The following is a 21630-nucleotide window of genomic DNA, read 5'->3' as shown; positions in this document are numbered from 1 at the left end:
ATTGTTACTTTTAGGGTTAACAAAGAAAATGGAAATGATTGTACACTACAGATAGTTCATCTAGATTTTCAAAGGTCTTTAATTTGTTACTCAACAATAGACTAATAACTAAAGTCAGATAACCTGGAATAAGGTGACAAATAGCAAACTGGATTGTTAGCTGGTGTGAGGATTGACTGAAAGCAAAAAAAAATGGAAGTAAAGGTTAGGCCATCTGCAGGTAAAGAAGATAGTTATACTCAGACTGTTGTTATTCAAATTCTGTACAGTAGATTCTGATCAATTGGGACCAGTATATTTTGGCCCAATTAAGTGGCTTCCCCAATTAGCTGAAGTTCCATGGAAAGAATTAAAATGGGTTAAGAAAACCAAACTACTATTTAACTGAGTTAAAAGTTACTCAGTTAACTTAGTAAGCTCTTTTCAGTTAAAATGGTGCTACTAAACACATGCAACAGCTCACTGGTAGTTAAAAAGGCAAGAAATTTGACTTAAAATCATCGTTAAAAACACCTTTTCTGAGATAAATTGTATTAAATTACTGCTACAAACTGTGAGGGGGTAAGCAATAGCGAGGTGAGTTTGGGGGATGAGTCGAGATGGTGTGTTGCAGAATCGATACAGATGGAGTGACCCATTTTGAGAGGAGAAATCGAAGCAGTGGAATTCCAATGCCCGTGTAACTGGCCCGGGTGCGAGGTTGGATTGCTCTGGGTGCTGAGAGGAGAAGTCGGGGCCCGGGCAGAGGAGACTCTATGCCCGTACAAATAGCCTAGGTACGAGGTGGGATCACTCTATGAAGGGTTTGAGAGCGGCTTCAAGCTGGGTGGCGAAATATGGGCCTGGAGCAAGTCACTGAGTGACATGCTCTAGTCCCCGAGCCCTTCACAGTAGCCAGGTCCTAGTGTGAGATACAATCTACTGTTTAGACAATTTAAACACCAGCCCAGATCAGAGGCAAGAGCCGATTTCGCTCACTCTCCACGATGTTCACTCCTCTCTCCTGGGCATCAGAGTCTTTCGTTCTTCTGTTGTTTAGTCAATTTAAACGTGGCACAGATAGACTGGAAAGACAGAGTGTTGGGATCTGAGCCAAGAGCCGATTTCACTTGCTCTTCGCCATGGGTTACTCCTCTCTCCATGGCACTGAGCCTAGGAAGACTGCCCCGGTGCTGCGCTCTGTGCCGGCTAATAGAATGAACAGATAAATGAGGCTTTGGCCTACTCCGGGCTGCTGTAGGTTTCAGATCTGAGGACTCAATTGGTTCAGAACGTTGTTGTTCGCTTTATTTGTTTGTATGATTTGTGTTGTTTCCTTTCTCTTGCGCATTGGGTGTGGGTCTTTTGTTTCCTTAATTGGGTTCTTTTAGGTTTCTTGCTTTGCGGCTGTCTGTAAGCAGACAAATCTCAAGGTTGTATGATTTATACATTCTTTGATAATGTACAGGTGTCCCCCATTTTTCGAAAGTTCACTTTATGACAACTCGCTGTTACAATAGACCTACATTAGTTACCTGTTTTCGCTAACAGAAGGTGTTTTCACTGTCACGAAAAATGGCAGCGCGCGTCGAGTAGCTAAGCTCCTCCCCCGGAACTGCATTCTAGCCGGCATTGCTTAAACACGTGCCTGTGAGCATCTGTGCTTTATGTCGATTTATTTTGTACATCCGTTGGCAAGATGAGTTCTAAGGTACAGTATCGGAAAAACCTAAAAGAGAGTGTAAGGGTTTAACACTTAGCATAAAACTAGACATAATTAAATGTTTCGATCATGGTGACCAAGGTAAGGATATACTGAGTTTGGCTAAGGGTTTGTGGAAGTTGACAAAGATGATGTTGAAGAGTTTTTGGCATCCCATGACCAAGAACTGAGAGATGAAGAGCTGATGAAGAGGAAAGGATAACAATTGAAGCCGAACGCAGTAGCGAACAGCCCGAAAGTGAAATCGTCCAGGAACTGAACGTGAAGCAATTGTGTGAGATTTTCGCTGTGATTGACAACGTTGCAATGATTGCAGAAAAGTACAACTTCAATTTTGAAAGGGTACGTAGGTTTAGGGCATATTTGCAGGATGGTTTGAGTGCCTACAAAGAACCGTATGATAGAAAAATGCGCGAGGCTAAGCAGTTAAGCATACTATCGTTTTTCAAGCCTTCCACATCAGCCACAGCAGACAACGAAACTCAACCTTCAACATTGAGGCAGGCAGACATGGAAGAAAGTGACCTGCCAGCCCTGATGGAAACAGACAACGATGAGATGAAACCCCAGTCTCCCACCATCCCAACCTCCGACGACTCAGCCTAACACACCAACATCAGTGTGCTCACTGTCTTCCCGATTGAAACTAAGTGAGTGAAACTACACTGGACGTACATTATTTCTACTTTATATAGGCTGTGTATTTTTGTGTGTTATTGGTAGCTTCATAGCTTAAAGGTTACTGGAAAGAGTGTTTCTGCCGGGAGTGCTTTCGCCGTGTGTTTCTGCCGGGAGCACTTGCGCCATGTGTTTCTGCCGAGATCTCTTGCGCCATGTGTTTCTGCCGAGATCTCTTGTGCTGTGTGGTTCTTTCGGGAGCGCTTTCGCTGTGTGTTTCTGCCGGGAGCACTTGCACTGTGTGTTTTTGCCGGGAGCACTTGCGCCGTGTGGTTTTGCCGGGAGCACTTGCGCCGTGTATTTTTGCTGCCGAGAGCACTTGCGTGAGATTTTTGCTGCAGTGGACAGTGCTGCAATAATTGCGGAAAAGTATTCCCACATTATATAGGCTGTGTATTTATCAGATCATTACTATTTTTACTATATGTTACTGTTATTTTAGGTTTTATGTGTTATTTGGCATGATTTGGTAGGTTACTTTTTTGGGTCTGCGAACACTCACAAATTTTTCTCATATAAATAAATGGTAATTGCTTCTTCACTTTACGACATTCCAGCTTACGAACCATTTCTACCTTCGAATAGCAGGGGAAACCTCTACTTGAATCTTTGGGATTAAGTATTTAAATGAAATACAGAACAAATTAGACCACTATCAATACTACTGCAGTGCTATAAAACTGTGTATTAGTTCCTAATATTTATCAGTGGAGGAATTAATCCAGTGTACACTGCTGTGTTCTTTTGATTGACTGTAAATGAACAAAATCAGTGCAGACACCCAGTGTCAATATACAAATTTTTTGATGATTGCATGCTTCAAATTTTAATTGTAATAAACAAAAAGTTCAAAGAAAAATTTGTTATATTTCATTTTATTATAAAAGTACATATATGTCATCAAACACAACCCTGAGATTAATTTCCTTGTGGGCATTCTCAACAAATCTATTGAAGAATAACTATAACAGAATCAGTGAAGGACAGCCTAACTAGAGTGTCCAACCAGAGTGCAGATGACAGCAAACTGCAAAATATAAAAAAGGAACAATAATAATACATAAATAAGCAATAAATTGAAGATACCTTCATATTCTCCATAGTCCCTAACTTGCTGAAGTTGGGAAGTCATTTCATTTTCACTCCCAGTCGTTCCTGGCATCTCCAAGCCTGAATGCATGAAAACATGGTTAGCAAAGTTGTCTTGCTGCTAACTAGTCTGCAACAGGTACCAGTGACAAAAATTACAGCTTCATGAACACAAACATACGCAACTGACAGTATTTAAGAGAGTTTGTTTCAAGCATGGTGTAGTGTTTAACGGCCACATGAGAGAAACTGTTCGGCAACAGTCTCCTGTCCCAATTAAGCAACATAGTGTCCCAAATAAACAAACGGAATCCAGCTATTTTCTCAATTAGTTTTTGATCTGAAAGAGCCGTCTCAAATAAGTGGCTGCCCCAATTAACCAAAGGCCCAATTAACCAGAATCACTGCAATACATAAGATACAAGATCTAAGTTTGCAAACAATGCCAAGTTGAATGTGTGTAAGAGGTTAGTAATTACTGAGCAGTATATCTATAAATTTTCAGAAGGAGCAAAAGTAGAATCCAAAGTTCAGCACAGATAAGCAATAAGACAAGACATTTTGCTTAGAAAAATGAAGAGGCTACTTATGATTTTAAAGGCAGATGTACACTATGGTAAATGAACAAGGGCATGATGTATTCATTACAAATGCACCAATTATTGGAAGGTGTGTCACTGCTTATTAAGGCCATAAAATGCAAATCAAACAGCTCATTTTTGGAAGGGAAGAACTGTACAGTTCTGGTATCCATGTTATAAAAAGGATATAGAGTATATGTGATCAATTTTATTGAGGATTTTACAAAATCCTCAAAAAGAAAGAGGTTCTCATAATCAGAATAATAAAGTATTTTCAGAGAGTGGATGTGGAGTGAATGTTTCAATATGTGAAGAGCATAAGAGAGGACATTATTGTTCGATAATCAAGAACACCAATAAGAATTATTCCATGGAAGTCACTATCCAGGTATGGTACAGATGCCTTATTAGAGGTATCTGAAGTATATGAGAGAGAAAGGAGTAAATTATGCAGATGGACTTGGATGAGCAAAAGAGGCTGTCATGGAGCATGAACATCACTTTGAACCTGACCGGTCTGTTTTTATATCATGCTCTATTTCAATATAGTTCCTGTTTCAAAAACAATTTCAGTGTGTAGGATAAAAGTTAACATCATTATGTTTACGTTTTCACTCACAGGATTACTCTAGTTAGGGAGAGCCAACATGGCTTTGTGTGGGACAAGTCATGTCTTACTAACTTGATTGAGTTTTTTGATGGGGTGATTGAGGAAGGTATAGCTGACGATGCTGTCAGTAAAGGCATTTGACAAGGTTCTGCCTGAGAAGCTCATCCACAAAATTAAGGTGCATGGTATCAATGGAGAATTGGCTGTTTGGATTAAGAACTGGCTTGCCCATAGTAGACAGAGAGTGGTGGTCAAAGGGATTTATTCTAGCTTGAATTCTGTGATCAATGGTGTTCCACAGTGATCTGTACTGGGATTTCTGTTGTTTGTGATGTTCATAAATGATCTGGATGAAAATATAGATGAGTGGTTAGTATGTTTGCAGATGATGCAAAGATTGGTGGTATTATGGATAGTGTAGATGACTAGCAAAAAATACAGCGGCCTGTAGATCAGTTACAGATATGAGCAGAGATATGGAAGATGGAGTTTAACATGGCTAAATATGAAGTGTTGCATCTTGGTAGGTCAAAACTAAAGAGACAGTACACATTTATGGGAAAGACCCTTAACAGTGTTGAGGAGCAAAGGGGTCTTGGGATTCAAATACACAGCTCCCTGAAAGTGGCTACACAGCTTGATAGGGTGGTTAAGAAGACATATGGCATGTTACCTGTATTAGTTGAAGCACTGAGTTTAAACATCAGGAAGTTACATTGTAACTTTATAAAAACTCTAGTTAGGCCGTATCTGGAGTATTGCTTACATTTCTGCTCACCCCATTACGGGAAGGGTGTCGAGGCTTTGGAGAGGGTGCAGAAAAGGTTTACCAGGATGCAGCCTGGATTAGAAGGGCCTTTGCTATAACGAGATGTTGGACAAACATGGGGTGTGTTCTCAGCAGCAGTGGAGGCTGAGAGATCTGATAGAGGTTTATAAGATTATGAGAAGCATAGATAAAGTAGACACATAGAATCTTTATCCCAAGGTTGAAATGTCTAATAGCAAAGGACATGCATTTAAGGTGGAAGGGGGTAATTTTAAAAGAGGGGAAAGTTTTTCACACAGAGAATGGTGCCTGAAGCGGTGATATATTAGGGAAATTTAAGAGACATTTAGATAGGCTCACGAATGTGAGGAAAATGGAGGGATATGGATATTGTGTAGATAGAAGAGAGTAGTTTGGGTAGCCATTTGATTGTTAATTTAATTGGCTCAGCACAACATTGTGGGCCGAAGGGCCTGCTGTGCTGTTCTATGTAGAATAAATTAGGTTGAAAATCTAACCGACTGAGCAAGTTAAATTAAATATATTTTTAAAATATGCTTGGTTAAATTACTATTTAGCAACATTGCACTGTTTTTTTAATTTAACATTTTTATCTTTCCTAAGCTGAGTGTATTGATCATGGCGTCGTCTATCCTCATGGGGCAGAGTTCTCCCGGCCTGGTGTTGACTGCATCACTTGTGCATGTTTGGTAAGAGACTGAAGGCATTGTTTGCTTGTTTATCTGGAGCTGGCAAGTCACAACTTTCCAACAAGAAATTTTACAACTTCCCTTCAAAAGAAATTAAAGCTATTTATTTATGTACACTGGAACAAGATTCTCTGTGCAGCGGGGTGGGGGAGAAGATGATGTTACCTCATCTGCTCCACGGTATGTCTTTTAAATCCTGTCACCAACCAAGAGCCACTGAATATTCATCACCTCAAGTATTTTAACTCTCAGTGCATCTGGTCTCAACACCAGTTTCAACAGAATCCGAAGTTTCTGGTACTAAAATACAAGATATTGTTGTCTCCATAAACTTGTCTGGTGAACAATACAAATGATAGTCCTAACTACCTCCCAGAGTAACACCTGAGGATTTCCAATTCCATTTTACACTTCCAGGAAGGATGCAATTCCTAAGGAATTACGTTCCTATTTTGGAACGTGTGCATGAGACAACTGGGTAAAGGATGCTCTCTGGCTTGGATGTTTCTCACAACTTAGTAGCATAACGCGCCCTCACTGCGGACGGTACAACAGCAGTGCCTTGCACTTATTTCAAAGCTTTTAACATAGTAAAGCATCCCTAGGCATTTCACCAAAAATAGGATTTTACTGTGCCGCAAAAAGCTTCCTGCTCACTCAGAGAAATGTTTTGGTGAATACTTAAAATAAACAATATATTTGGAAAAGAAAGGCCAGATATTAGAGACCTGCAAACTAATATCAGATTACTGTATACCACTGTTGTTGGCCAAATCCAAGATCCTGACAAATCACCATATTGAAGGGAGATTGAAAATCCAGCTGAATGCTGCTGCAACAACCTCTCATTCAATGTCAGCAAGAGCAAGGAGCTGATCATTGATTTCAGCATGAGAAAATCAGAGGTCCATAAGCCAGTCCTCCAGATGGAGAGGGTCAGCAACTCGGTGTTATCAACCCAGAGGATCTGTCCTGGGCCCATTACAAAGAAAGCCCTGCTCTGCCTCTACTTTCTTAGAGGTTTGTGAAGGTTTGTTAATTCATCTTTAATAAACATCTATAGATGTGTGGTGGGAAGTATATTGACTGGTTACCTCATGCCCTGGTATGGATAGGCCAATGCCCTTGAACAAAAAAGCCTACAAAAAGTAGTGGATACATCATGGGTAAAGCCCTCCCCACCATTGAGCACATCTACATGGAACATTGTTGTAAAGCAGCATCCATCATCGAGGATCCACACTATCCAGGCCGAGCTGTCTTCTCACTGCTGCCTTTCAGGAAGGAGGTACAGGAGCCTCAGGACCCACAGCACCAGGTTCAGGAACAATTATTACCCATCAATCATCAGGCTGTTAAACCGGAGAGAATAACTTTATTCATCTTCACTCCCTCCATCACTGAACTGTTCCCATAATCTATGGACTCACTTTTAAAAACTCTTCATCTCATGTTCTCAATAACTATTGCTTGTTTATTATTATTTCTTCTTTTGTTCTTTTTGGATTTGCACAGTTTGTTGTCTTTTACATATTTGCTGTCCTTCCTGTTAAGTGCAGACTTTAATTGTGTTTGTTGTATTTACAGTTAATGCCTGCAAAAATGAATCTCATGTTTGTATATGGCGACATATCTGCACTTCGACAATAAATTTACTTTGACCTTTGAACTTTGAAAGGAGTACAATGAATGGATGGTGACAATGCTCTGTTCAGTTTTGGGGCCAAAGTAGATTTCTAATCTAAGATGTACAGAAAACTAGTGAAAGACAAAAGTACTATTAATTCCTGATCAGTCCCCTTAATGATATAAACTACACCAATGTTCCAAATCTATTTTATGATCAGTTTATGGTAATCGGGTATCTGTTATCCCATCATCTCTCCTGTGGGTTATTTGGGAAAATAAAATATATCATCTACTGTTGGATTTCTTTTTGAGATTGGACGTGGGTTCCCGTGGGAAGGCTACTATTCTTTCTGGCTATACAACAGCTACCAAGTTGCAGAGATAGTTCCGAACTACAGTGCTTCCATTTACCCTGTGTTTCTTGGTAAATCGTCTTGGCAGACATATATGGGCAGAGGTGTAACATGTCATTCTAATGTGCCTTCAATTACTGGAGAAATTCATTAACTTTTAGCCTACTTATATTGATCGTTGAGATGATTGACAATAATACCATGGTTTAGCATCAAAATCTCTTTGCCAGGAGAACAGAATATCCAGAAGTATCGTGCCAGAATGGTTCCGAAATCTACTGTAGAATTGGCAAAGCTGTTAGAGGCTATTTGGATGTAACTGGTATCATGTATCAGAAGACCTTAAAGGAGATATTCTATGGATTACCTTAAATCTTTCTGCAATTGTGTCTCAATAAGGTCCTACCAGAATGTAATATGTAATTTGTAACAAGCATCAGGATACCATTTGCTTTCCCAATTGCTTGAGTACCAGCAGGTTATCACTGTCATTCAGGTACAAGGACATCTGGTTTCCAAAATTGTTCAGTTCTCATACTTTGAATAACATCTTGTTTCTGTACTTTTTCTATCTAAGTTCCTCTCCTTTCTTCTCCTTTTTTGCCATATTTCTCCCACTCTCTCAGAAAGCCTGTATCAATTTGCTTAGACCTCAGAGTTTACTTTAACAAGCTTTCACTAGGTTTTTACTATGAGCAGATACTTTAGTTATGTCTCCTTATCTAAGCCATTGCGTCAACTGAGAACCAAGCAGTAATCTTTGACATTTGGCATTCCAGAATTGACTTAATATTTTTCCTTTTTTTTCCTTGTTGTCCAATCTTCAATCTATGTTGATACATTACCCCAATCCAATGATCCTTCTTTCTGTTTAATAACTTTATTGAAACAGATGTCTAATAATGCTATAACCTTCAACTCTGGTTTAAGTATCCAGCTCATCAAAACTATAAAAAAGTAAGTTTATAAAACATTATTTGTTTTTTATAAGCCTTCACATTTTCTGCCAAATAAGTTACGTCTTTTGAACTTTTCTGTTCTCTGTTCCACGTGGTCATAATTAAACATGCCAATTTCTCTAATGTACCTGGTGTTAATAGGGGATTTTCTGTCATCCAGTCCTCAGAGGCAATTCTGCAATCAGTGGCATCTAGAAAGTCAGAACCAGAGCATCCACCAACATTATGACTATTTCTTTTAAAAGCCCAGAATGCAGACCCTAATATAATGGACTTTATGGATCTTATTTTTTATCAATTTCCCAACCACTGTTTCTTTCCTAATAATCTTCATGTTCCTCGTTCTCACTGTTGATGCCCCACTATTTCTGCAAAGCTTTTTGTGTCTTCTACTCTGAAAACAATTGCAAAGTTTGTGTTTTAAGCCATTTACTTATTCCCCATTATAATTACCCCTGTCTCTGCCTTAAGAAACTTGCATTTAAATTCATTGATCTTTTCCTTATCCGTGCTGACATTTTCTGTCAGTAGCTTGCCCCAATCAATGCATAAAGTCTATACAAGGAATATCTGGATAACTTCCAGTGCATAAGCTGAAGTGGCATGTAGGGAATATTATTTCACAAAAGGTTTATAGAAACAAATGTACACTCTGTGTGCCCTTTAAACAAATTCCATGTATATTAAATGAGCTTTTTCATTAATTTCACACAGATTATACTGAGGCCGTATATGTGCAAAGTCTCTGAAGTATTAGCCAGTCAAATTCAATGTATAACCAATAATACAATTTTAAACAATACAATAAAATCTCGACTATAAATGTGAATTGATTATTTTTCTCTGTTTTAAGCACTGATGTTGATTGATTGTTCCCTCAGAATGGTGAAGTGGAGTGCTATTACAGGCCCTGCCCGCTGTTGGAATGTGCAAGGGAGGAATGGTTTCTTGAGCCAAATCAATGCTGCTTTACCTGCCGTCAAGATAAAATTGTCAGAGGTGAGCTTGGTTCTCTAGTGATGTGCAAGTTTCATTACTATAATACTTAAGACTGAATTATGTGGCAAAATAATGGAGATGCATAACATTTTTACATAGTCTAATTTGTTCCATGAATCTTTTCCGTTCTCTCAATATTTCACATCATTCATTTGTTTTCCACCCAGTGATATTGTACCTCAGCAGGTTGAACACTGCTAACAGTGATGGTCACCACATGAGAGAGAGATCAGACTGCTCTAGAGAGTATACCAGGGAGATTTACAACAACATTGCCTAGACCGGAAATTTTTGACCATGTGGACATCTTACACAATTCAGAGGTGTTCCTTTCGTAAGTGAGGTAACTGAGGGAAGATTTAAGTGACATAGGTAAATAGGAAGAATTTATCTTTCCTTTGCAGAAGGGTCAAAATGAAGGGAATACCACTTTAAAAATAAATAGGAGGGTTAAAGTGGATAGGGTCAACAAGTACTTTTTACTTAAACAATGGAAGGGGTCTGAAGCTTACTAACTGAAGGGACAGTAATGGCAGCTATCTCCTTTGGATTCAGTAAGTAGTTGAGTGTGTGCTTAGCCATGAGCTACGGGACAGTGGACTTAGTGCTAGAAGATGGGATATGACTGGGTAGCTCCTTTTGATTAGCCCAGCCATAGTGAGCTTAACTGGTTCCTGTATCAAATATTTTCTGTAATTCTTCTGTGAATATTTCCATTCTGTGATTGTAATGTTCTTCAATTAGAGACAGTTCTTTTTTAAATAATTAATTACCTTTTTTCTTTAGATAGGTTATTATTATTTTTATTTTTCTCATCTCAAGCTGATAAATCTCTTTTGCCATTTTGGTGTTCTCACTTCATTACTCATTTTTGGGTTTCTATTACTGAATGCCTCTATTGGAGCTTTTGCACTGCACTGCTGTTAATGTTGCGCAGTATATTATCGTGTGTAGTTCTTCAAATGTTTCAAGTTTTCCTAAATATTGTGGTAATATAATATTGTTGAGAGTATTAATAATTTTTTGCAAATTTAGATGAGGTGTTTTGTTTTGCTGTGTAGGATCTTTTGGTTGGATCAGTGTCTACGTATTCTGTTAGTATGGTGTTAGATTTCATCTGTAAGCTCAGCTTCATCATCAGCATTCTGCAGAGGCTCTACATCTGTGTTGTTGCTATTATCATCAGGTTGTGGAGCAGTCATTAAAGTAATTCTGTTTTAAATAGTGCTTCGGGAGGTGGCATCTTCATTATTTTCTTGTGTAGCATTGTTGTGGTCTTTAGGTTGGTTTCTTTCTAGCTCTTGTACAACATCATGTTTTATTTGGTTTAACATGTCTCTAGGAATGAAGTTATTTTTTTATTATCACTCTGCATTGATCTGCAATTCAGTGTGCATTAACCTGCATGAAGGGACATTATGCAATAAACTGTTGTTGAAGTTTGCCCCGTATGCTGTCCAGTCAATCTCAAGTTCCATTACTTGATAATGTACACACATTTATGAATGTGTTTACTTCTAATGACTATTTGATGCATGTCCTTCTTCCCTTAACTGCCTGATTGGTCTCATTTGTAAGTCTACTGCTCCTCTGAGAAACGTGCAGCAGTTGCAACCTGTTGTGTTGGAGGGCTACTTTGACTGCTGGCTGAATCTTTGCTTACTGTCATGCCCAGCGCGAGCTCCAGGCAATCCCTAGGCACTGGCCGTATTACTCGATTCCATGGACGTATCTCGATTTCTAAAGTGATACTTTTAAACCTACAGTCAGGTTTTGGATTCAGTCACCCTAATATGGAGAGCAGACACTGACCAGAGTTCTGCCCAGTCCAGGCACAGATGTGCTTGGATTTGTTTCTGTTTTTCCGCATATCTACAGAGCTTTCCCCGATCCGCCACCCGGGGATGTGCCATATGGGGGACAGAAAGCTGTTCACCAAAATTGTCATTATTTGTAATATTGTATTTTTATTTTTTCTCAGCTCAAGCTGGTAAAACTTGAGGCACGAGCATAGCAAAGCACACTAATTTCCCAATTGTTCAGAACTTTTGGACTATTCTAGTGGTATTTAGTATTGTGGCTCTCTAGAGATTTACCTAAATATTGCTATTGTGTAGTGACTTTGGGTTGGAACTAGTTGTAGATATTACTATTGGGACAATGTATACCCTGTTCATATTCCATAGTCTTTTAATTCAACATATTTCTGGTGTTTTTTGCTTGTTGATTTCTATATGTTATGTGTGTTTGGAAAGACTACTTTTATTAAATAAGTTGTTCTTGCTTGTTTATCTTGTAATGTTATATCCGGATGGTTATTATGGATTGTCCTATCTGTAATAATGAATGGGCTATATTATAATTTGCAGGACTGACTCTAAAACTGGATCAGCTTGTATTTATAGTATTCATATGGTGTCTCTTATGAATTTGTATTTTAAAGCAAGATTTGGTGAATGAGGTTTGTCACTTAATTGTGCTTGTGGAAGTAATCAGATTGAGCTAAACTGCCGTAGGATCCTGTAATGTGTTGGATTGTTTCTGATTTCTCTTAGCATTTTCTCCATTTGCCTTCCTGAATTTGTTGCTCTTTAATTACGCATTTTTGATATTTTTGTGTTCGCCACCTGATCCTGTATTGTCACAAGGAAAAGGTCTTCAATTCAGAACCACGCATTTGACACTTCCTTGTTGATGTCTCGTCTGCTCAAATCTTGGGATTCTCTTCCATGGAGAGTCATGCTCTTCCATCAGTTTACATTTTCTTCTACAGTAATAATTTCTTCATTTTTTTTCTGGTTGTGCTTTAATTTAAGTTCAGTAGTGTGTACTTCGTATCAGAATTGAACATGCTTGCAGGGAGTGTTGAATCCCATCTTTGTTGATGAAAATATATCCTTAGAAGTTTTATCTGACTGTTGTGTAAATGTTTTATGTCTGTTATTCCTCTTCCTCCTTGTCAGAGATAGTCCAAGTGCATTCAAGCGTACATAGTGTCTTCTAAAATTTGTCACTTCAATTCTCTTTTTCTTTGTAAATTTTCCAGATCAATTTCAGAACAAGATACTATGCCAAAAAAACCATCATATCATAAGTATACTCATTTCTCAATTGCTAGGCACTTGGAAACTATTCTAGTGGTTGTCAGTATTGAGGCTTCCTGGAGATTTACACTGGTATTGCAGAGTAGCCCTACAATGTAATGTGATCATTATTATTAATCTTTTTCTCAGCTCAAGCAGGTAGAAACTGAGGTACTGGTATAGCCAAATACACTCGTTTGTCAATTGTTGGGGACTTCCAGATTATTCTGGTGGTGTTCAGTATTTATTATTATAATTATTCTACTAACTTACCTTTCATTGCTGATCTTCAAAATTTAGCATTCATCTGCGATAATTTTGATGATCTGGTTTCAGAATACAGGTGGCCCCCGTTTTTCGAACATTTGCTTTACGACAGCTCACTGTTACGAAAAACCTACATTAATACCTGTTTTCGCTAACCAAAAAGGATTTTCACTTTTATGAAAAAAGACGCCCGTTTTATACGTGTGTTTACCCCGAGAAACATTACCATGACCGTGAAGCCTTGTGCAGGCAGTTGTGTGCCAATGCGTGTACATGCATACGTATGTATGTACATATGCATGTACGTGCCAATTTTTTTCCTCCAAATTGATTTTGGCTCACTGTCTTCTCGATTTTGATAAGTGAAACTACACCGTAATGCAATATTTCTACTTTATATAGGCTGTATATTTATCATATCATTCCTGCTTTTACTATATGTTTGTGTTATTTTAGGTTTTATGTGTTATTTGGTATTATTTTGTAGGTTATTTTTTGGGTCTGGGAAAGCTCAAAAAATTTTCCCATATAAATTAATGGTAATTGCTTCTTCGCTTTACGACATTTCGGCTTACAAACGGTTTCATAGGAATGCTCTACCTTCAGATACTGGGGGAAACCTGTATTTTGGAAATTCAAGGATTCAAGGATTTTTGCTTAATGAATCAATATCTTCTTATTTAGTCCCCTGGGGGACTTAATTTCACTCTATTTTGTCAATTCTGAGGGGAATGATGGAAAAATATATGCTGGTACGAATTCATACAGACAATACCTGATTCAAGAGTGAAGATTTAAGTTTGTTTAATGTCATTACCTGTACAGAAGTGTATGGGGAACAAATTAATTGTTGCTCTGGATCCAGTGTAGCACCAAAAAAATCACAAAACATAACAAAATAATAACAATAAAAACACACAGAACAATATACAAATACATAAAATAACTTATATACATTGACTTATGTCCATGAAGTGATGCTAGGCTGTACATAAGGTGACTGACAGTGGTGGAGTTAGTGAGTGGAGGCACTGATCAGCTTTACTGCTCGGGGAAAGTTACTGTTTTTGAGTCTGGTGGTCCTGGCGTGGACGGTATGTAGCCTCATCCATGATGGGAGTGGGACAAACAGTCCTTGAACAGTGTGGGTGGGACCTTTCATGATGTTACTGGCCCCTTTTCGGCATGTTTCTGTATACATGTCCTTGATGGTGAGTAAGATGGTACCAGTGATACACTGGACAGTTTCCGTACCAAGCAGTGATGCAGCTTGTTAGGGTGCTCTCTACTGTGCATCTGTAGAATGACATGAGTATAGATGTGCAAGGTCCAGCTCTTGTCAGCCTCCTCAGAAAGTAGAAGAGTTGGTGAGCTTTCTTGACAGTGTAGGATGTGTTCTGGACCATGACAGGTTGTGTCTGATGTTAGCTCCCAGGAGTTTGAAATGGCTTGCAATTTCCACTACTGTTCCCCTGACATAAAGTGGGTTGTGAATGGTGTGAGTTCTCTTGAAGTTGAGAACCATCTCCTTCACCTTGTGACATTAAAGAAGAGGTTACTTGCCTGGAACCAAGCTTCAAACTCTTCCACCTTCTCTCTGTAGACATCTCATCGTTGTGCCAGTGAACTTGACGATGTGATGGCTCAGCTGTTTGACAGAGCAGTCATGTGTGAGCAGAGTGAACAGCAGAGGGCTTGTTGCACCAACCAGTTCTGGTTATACCATTTAAATTTGGACGTAACTTAGAGGAATGGTTGTTAGTAACCAATGAGAAATGTACCTATCCACTTTAATTTCATACCTTTTGTCCCTGGTAGGCTGTTTCATAGATGACAATGGAATTGAGTTTCCAGTTGGACAGATATGGTCACCTGGCGACCCCTGTGAAGTGTGTGTGTGTCAGGTGAGTCCAATCAGGAAAAATAATCTAAAGATGTTGAGAATGGAGGGTAAGCCTCCAATCATCAAATAGAATCTTTAATTTTGACAGTTTGAATATCATTACAAAGTGCTGGAGGAACTCAGCAGGCCAGGAATATCTATGGAAAAGAGTAAACAGTTGACATTTTGGATTGAGACCCTTCATCAAGACCTGAGTCCTGATGAGGGGTTTCTGCCCGAAATGTTGACTGTTTTCCCTTTTCCATAGATGCTGCCTTGCCTGCTGAATTCCTCCAGCAATTTGGGTGTAGTACTTTGATTTCAAGCATCTGCAAAATTCTCTAGTTTGAATATCATACATGGCTCATGGTGCTGAATGAGAATAATATGTTATTATGCTGAGAGTGCATGTTGTTCAGACCGCAATTGGAAATGTATGCATATTTCAGTGAATGCTTACTCACGATCACTTTCACCATTAAGTTCCTGTTTAGGGACATGACCTGCACATTGGTGTGTTTTCCTTCCCTTTCTCATGGCGGATTTGCACACAGATTGATATCTGGAAATTCATCAGTGAGAAAACATATTGGCTGTTGTTTCTCAGTCTCTCATTCTGGTAGCCACACAGTGGTTTATGTCACAGTTTTAGGTGTGGTTTATTGTCTCCTGGATGTTTTATGTTCTCTGTTCTCATTGTCTCTTCTATTTCAGGCAGATGGTTCAATTGTCTGTAAGAGGACTGAATGCCTTGAGACCTGTGCACACCCTATATTAGTTCCTGGCCAGTGCTGCCCTGACTGTTCTGCAGGTGGCTTTTCAATTACATATCAATCAACCCATGTTCTTGCTGGTGTGGATGGTGCTTGTGTCTGTATTTTTGTGACTGTGTATCGAGTACATTACTGTTTTTGTAGATGATTACATTTGCCCATTCAGTTTTTGCTCCATTCCTTTTCTGACTTAGGAAGGTATTTCACAGGCGGTAGTTTCCATCATTTTTACTGACTATGCTCTATGATCTAAATTCAAATTAGAGTGAGACTAAACCAAATTGTTAACTGGCCGGTTTAATTTTATGCATTAATTGTCTTCATCTGCAATGCTGTCAGGGCGATTTTGCCGGCACTGCATGGACAAAATGTTATTTCTAATTGAATGCACTTCCACAATCTTACACTCATAAGCTCGTACACTTCGCTGTTTTATGAAGGTGTGCTGCCTGCCTTTTATTCTCTTTTGTTATCATTTTAGTTCACCTCTGCTTTTCATTCTCTTCCACTGATACCCTCTGGTTGTTAGTGTTGGGTCTACCACTGGTACGAGGAAAAGTGTATGTGAGACAATGTTTACTAGCCCTTCACCACAGAGCAAGTTGCAAAGCCTTTTTGTTATGATGTAGACTGCAGGGCTGATATGGGTGCATAAGCCCCTGGTTATTTTTCACGTAAAGTTTTCATTTTCCTTTTTTGCTCACAATATGTGGGTGAGGTCAATATTTATTTCCAATATTGCTTACCTTTGGGAAGCTGGTTAGTGAGCCACCTTCTTAAACTGATGCAGTGCATATAATGAAGCAATTTGGCTTTGTCTCACTCTAATTTGAACCTAATTTAAATCCTTGAGCACAGACAGTAAAAACAGTGGAAACAACCGCCTGTGAAATATCTTCCCAAGTCAGAAAAGGAATGGAGGAAATACGAACAGGCAGAAAAGCTGTTAGATAGGGTATTCCAAGATTTTGATGTAGCACAGCAGAGGGACACAGTTCCTTTCCAAACTAGGGTGAAGTCAGACTTTTGATGGTGATGTCCCCACACAGCTGCTGGCCCTTGTCCTTTGTTAAGTTACTGTAGTGCATTTTGTGAATAGAAGACACTGCAGTCAGACTGTACCGATCTATATCCGGTACAAGAAGTGTATGTTTTTGAAGTGGAGGGTGGCGTGCTGAGCAAATGAGTTGCTTTGCCCTTTTCTGAAGGTTCTTGTTTTTGGAGTTGCATTTACCCCAGCAGGTGCTGAGTAATTCCAGCAAAACATCTAGGATCAATGGCACTGCTATGTGTCAATGACAGCCATGGTACCTCCAGTATTAGTAGGCAGCCCTTGATCCCAGGGGATCACGGGTTTGCATCTCTGGTGGACTGTGTCCTCTCCAGGACGTGAGCCTGGGCAGGAAGATTTGAAGAACCGCTGTTGCCCATGCAGCGGGTTCCCCCCCTCCACGTCACTGATGTAGCCCAAGGGAAGGGCAAGTGCCGATACAGCTTGGCACCAGTGTCGTCGCAGAGGTTTTAAATGTCATTAAAATGCCTTAGGAACCCCGGCTCTGGATTTCTTCCTCAGGGTTTACTCCAGAAGACTTTCCCGTGGGTGGGTATGGCCGCAAGTTTTCCTTCTCCTAGGTGGGCTGCCGTCCAAGGCTGACGAGCCCCACCTGCCTAAAGCAACTGGTTTTGAGGCACCAGTGGTCCACCTTTGCCCCTTCTCTTGTCAGTAGAAACAGTTCCACCGGGCCACACCTGAAGGCCGAGGGTGGCATTGTTTATCAAATGCTGTTAGAGTTGCACGCCATTTGGAGCACTTTATAGGTAGTGGTAGGGAATACCCACTATGACAATCCCTGGCTATGACAACCTTAGTAATCAACTTAATTACTGAAAATCCATAGGGATTAATATTACCAAACGTAATTACTATCGTCATTGTTGATTGGTAGTTATGGCATTTGTGTTATATCTAACATTAACACTTTTATTCTTCTTATAGGTTGTGCCTATGGTGGAATGATCTATCAGAATAATGAGACCTTTCCCTCATCTGTAGACTCTTGTCTCACCTGCATCTGTCTGGTGGGTGTGTACGCTTCTTACATATTCCAAACCTTATTCATTTTTATCACATTGATATTTTTACAAAGATTAAGACTTTGGATTTCAATAAAGCTAATGTTTTAATCGTGTGATTTGACTTTGGGCTGCTTGTAGCTTGGATTTCATTTACCTTTACAGTTTTATGGAGTGACAGGATGCATCTGGCAGAGGTTATTATCAAATAATAATATTGCTGCATTTGTAGTTTGTCACAATCACAATGACATGCTTTATCGCCTGGTGAGGAAGTTTGCAAAATAGTCAAAGGGTTTTCTGTGCAGGATGGTTGGTGTGGGTGGTTGGAAATTTGTGACTGCTAAGTGAAAGTTATTCAGTTAAGAATTCAGAGTAAATTGACAATCAGGCATGACCCAGGTCATTTCTTGCTCTGTTTATAGTACAGTCCTATTATATTATTCTGGTTTTATTACTACATTTCACCATTTGCTGAATTATTGTCTTCAGGTCATATAGACCCATTAGGACTAACTGCAGCATCACCTAACATTCTGTCCTGTTTCCCTTCCACAGTCTGGCTCTGCCGCCTGCTCTCCTGTGGAGTGCAAAGTTCACTGCGCCTATCCTTTCCATTCTGAAGGCGAGTGCTGCCCCCTTTGTATGGGTATGTGCTATTACAGTATCCCAGATATTCTGCAGCAGTTGAGGATTGTGAACTGTAACTCGGAACCCTTTGTGGTACTTCTCAGCTGTATACCGACCAAATAATATCCTCTGTTGGCCACAGTAGCTGTCAACCAATCGGGACAATGGGGTTATTTCATTAGGCCTCAGCTGACTGATATTAGCCAAACTGCCTTTTGATGACCACTGTATATTGTTTCCTGGAGTGTGTGCGTGTAGACAGAAATAATGCCAAGATGTAATGCATTTCTACAGAGGAGTATACACTATCCAGGCTAACTACAATGCAATGACTGGAATGTGTTTTTAGAAGAATACTTTTAGGCCTGTAGATAAATTTTATGAAAAGGAACAGATCAGCAAGAAGAACATAATTTGCAAGACTTCAACTTCATTGTCCTACAGAAAGAGAAACCTTTGTTCCAGTAGATCTAACAGACAGTGTGGTTAATGAGGAGTGGGGAAGTCATGGTGCAGGTTTACAGAGTATTAGTTAGAACACACTTGAAGTATTCTATACAATTCTATGAACCATCATCGGAAACCCCATGCGATACTTGGCAGCTGTATACCCATTCTCTATCTGGCCACATACTAAGCAAGAATCAGATAATAATGAAGAGAGTACAGAGGAGATTCACCAGGAGGTTGGAACAGACGGCTGTACTTATAAAGGAGAGAATGGATAAGCGCGGTTTATTCTCACTGAAACATGGGCTGAAGGGTGACCTTATAGAGGTTAATAAAATCATGAGGGGCAGAGATGGTATAAATAGTAAGAACCATTTTCCCAGTTCAAGGGCACAGGGTTAAGGTGTGAGAGGTGAAATTTCAAGAATATCTGAGTTAGATAATCACAGAGATTTGTAATGAGCTATCAGAGGAGGTGCTGGTAGCAGATACAATTACAATGCTTAAAAAGTGTTTGGACAGGTACTTGGATAGGAAAAGCACAGAGCAATGTAGGCAAGTGGGATGAGCATAGACAAGCACCATGGATGGCATGTACGAAGTACATCAAGTTGCTGTACGTCTCTGTGATAAATCCTTCGATCCTCCTCAGCTCCACCAGTGGTAGGGACAACGATGTAGGAAGAAACTAAGGAGGAATTTACAGAGCAGATGTACAAACTCCACACCGTGAGCATTGGAGGTCAAGATTAAACCCGGGTCACTTGAGTTTGAACTGCTGTGCTGTCCAGTGGAAACCCAGTCATCTTTGTGTAGCTTTGTAAAAGCAAGATACTTACTATTATTTTGTTTGTGCATGGTTGGAAATGTGGCATGGAACTCACCTGACTGGCTTTATTCATATATGGAATGAGTAATATTGGTTACCCAAGGCAAGGTCAGAATTGATAGCTTATTTTAATGGCCTTGTAAAAGGTAATAATGCGGTGTATTGAAATGGTGATCCTTCTTGGTGATGTCCAATAGGGAGCTGCAAGATATAGAACCAGTGATCTTTTTGTAAATTGAGATAGTTTTAGTGACTGTGGTTCAATTCCACTATTTGAAAAGGCATTTGGAAGAAATCTGAGCTCCAGATAGAATCTTTGATTTCACAGTAGACTCGTGATATTCAAAGGCTACCTGGTTTAAGGATGCCTCTTTTTTATTTCCAGGATAAGTAAGCAGGCAGGAAGTAATACAGACTACAGAAGCTTTGTGACTGGCTATCAAATCTACCCATACTATCCTTTGACCTTAACAGTCACATACTTATGGATACTGATTACACCGTTTCAACATTAAGTCTGACCGTCCTCCTCAGGCACAAGTTAGTCAAATGGCAAGTTCTTTCTTCTTCTGACTTAATGGTGGTTGGCAGTCCAATTTAAAGGTACACTACCACCACCAACTGGACTGGAGTGTGGTGTAGAGAGTTGGGAAATAAACCTCTACTCATGCTTTATCAAATGAAAATTAAATTACCTCAAAAAGCTATATAGATTGTAAATAATGAAAGACAATATTGTGAATAAAATTAAAAGTCACTTCCATAAGTTAAATGAAAACTTTCAACCCCCAAAAACAGTACTGCAGCCTGCATTTGCTTTCTTCCGCCTTATATGCTTCACAATGTGAAAGAATGTGTTCAACCGTTTCAAAATGATGACAGCACTTACATACCCCAGAATGATGTTTTCCAAAATGATATAAGGAATCATTAAGTGCAGTAGGCCCAATTCTAAGTCAAATCAATATAATTCCTTCCCTTCTTGTTTAATGATAAGTCCTCCTGGAGACAACTCCTTATATACCCTCTCAAGTGAGCGGGGCATGGGTGGGCTTAATGCTCAGTCCTGATTAGCTGGATCTGAATTGCCTATCCTGTTTGGTTAGTTTGAATTGGCCTTGCTCTGATTGGTTGATTTTTTTTAGGCCAAACCCTTTCTAGAAATGTGTGGACACAGACTGCAGCTATCTCTACACTCCTTAAAACATATATTTTGATCCCCATATGCTCCATCTCCAGTGATACCCTAATTCTCCCTAATCTTTCTCTTGTAGGCATTCTCTTCCTTCCCAAGGATGTTGGTTTCCTCAAACGTTGGTCTACATGAGCATGATAGGCAGTATTCCCTGATCCCACTTCGCTCTGCTCTCAAGTTTTTATAAGGCACTCTTATGTTCTGCTATCCTGGTCTTCAATGGCCTTCCAGTCTCATCGATATATATATTTTTGGCATGGTAATAGAAGTGTGGAGTACACAACTCCCTGATGCAGGGTTTGGCCTAATAAATCAACCAATCAAACTAACCACTCAGGAATAGGCAATTCAGTAGCAGCCAATCAGGAT

The 21630-nt window shown here is 39.5% G+C and overlaps 1 protein-coding gene across 1 annotated transcript in view; it reads left to right on the top strand.

Moving 5' to 3' along the window:
- Window positions 1-21630, top strand: part of LOC140729473 (kielin/chordin-like protein) — a 354219-nt gene that overhangs the window by 282600 nt on the left and 49989 nt on the right. Inside the window, exons 23-28 of the mRNA XM_073049248.1 lie at window positions 6054-6139; window positions 9962-10079; window positions 15248-15333; window positions 16026-16122; window positions 18081-18163; window positions 18716-18806. Of these exons, the coding sequence (XP_072905349.1) occupies window positions 6054-6139; window positions 9962-10079; window positions 15248-15333; window positions 16026-16122; window positions 18081-18163; window positions 18716-18806 (561 nt within the window). The remainder of the gene's footprint in view (window positions 1-6053; window positions 6140-9961; window positions 10080-15247; window positions 15334-16025; window positions 16123-18080; window positions 18164-18715; window positions 18807-21630) is intronic.

Source organism: Hemitrygon akajei, chromosome 6 (genome assembly GCF_048418815.1).
Source record: "Hemitrygon akajei chromosome 6, sHemAka1.3, whole genome shotgun sequence".
In the NCBI taxonomy this organism is placed as follows: domain Eukaryota; kingdom Metazoa; phylum Chordata; class Chondrichthyes; order Myliobatiformes; family Dasyatidae; genus Hemitrygon; species Hemitrygon akajei.
Note: the sequence above shows the minus strand (reverse complement) of the source record. Positions and strands in the feature narration are given on the sequence as shown.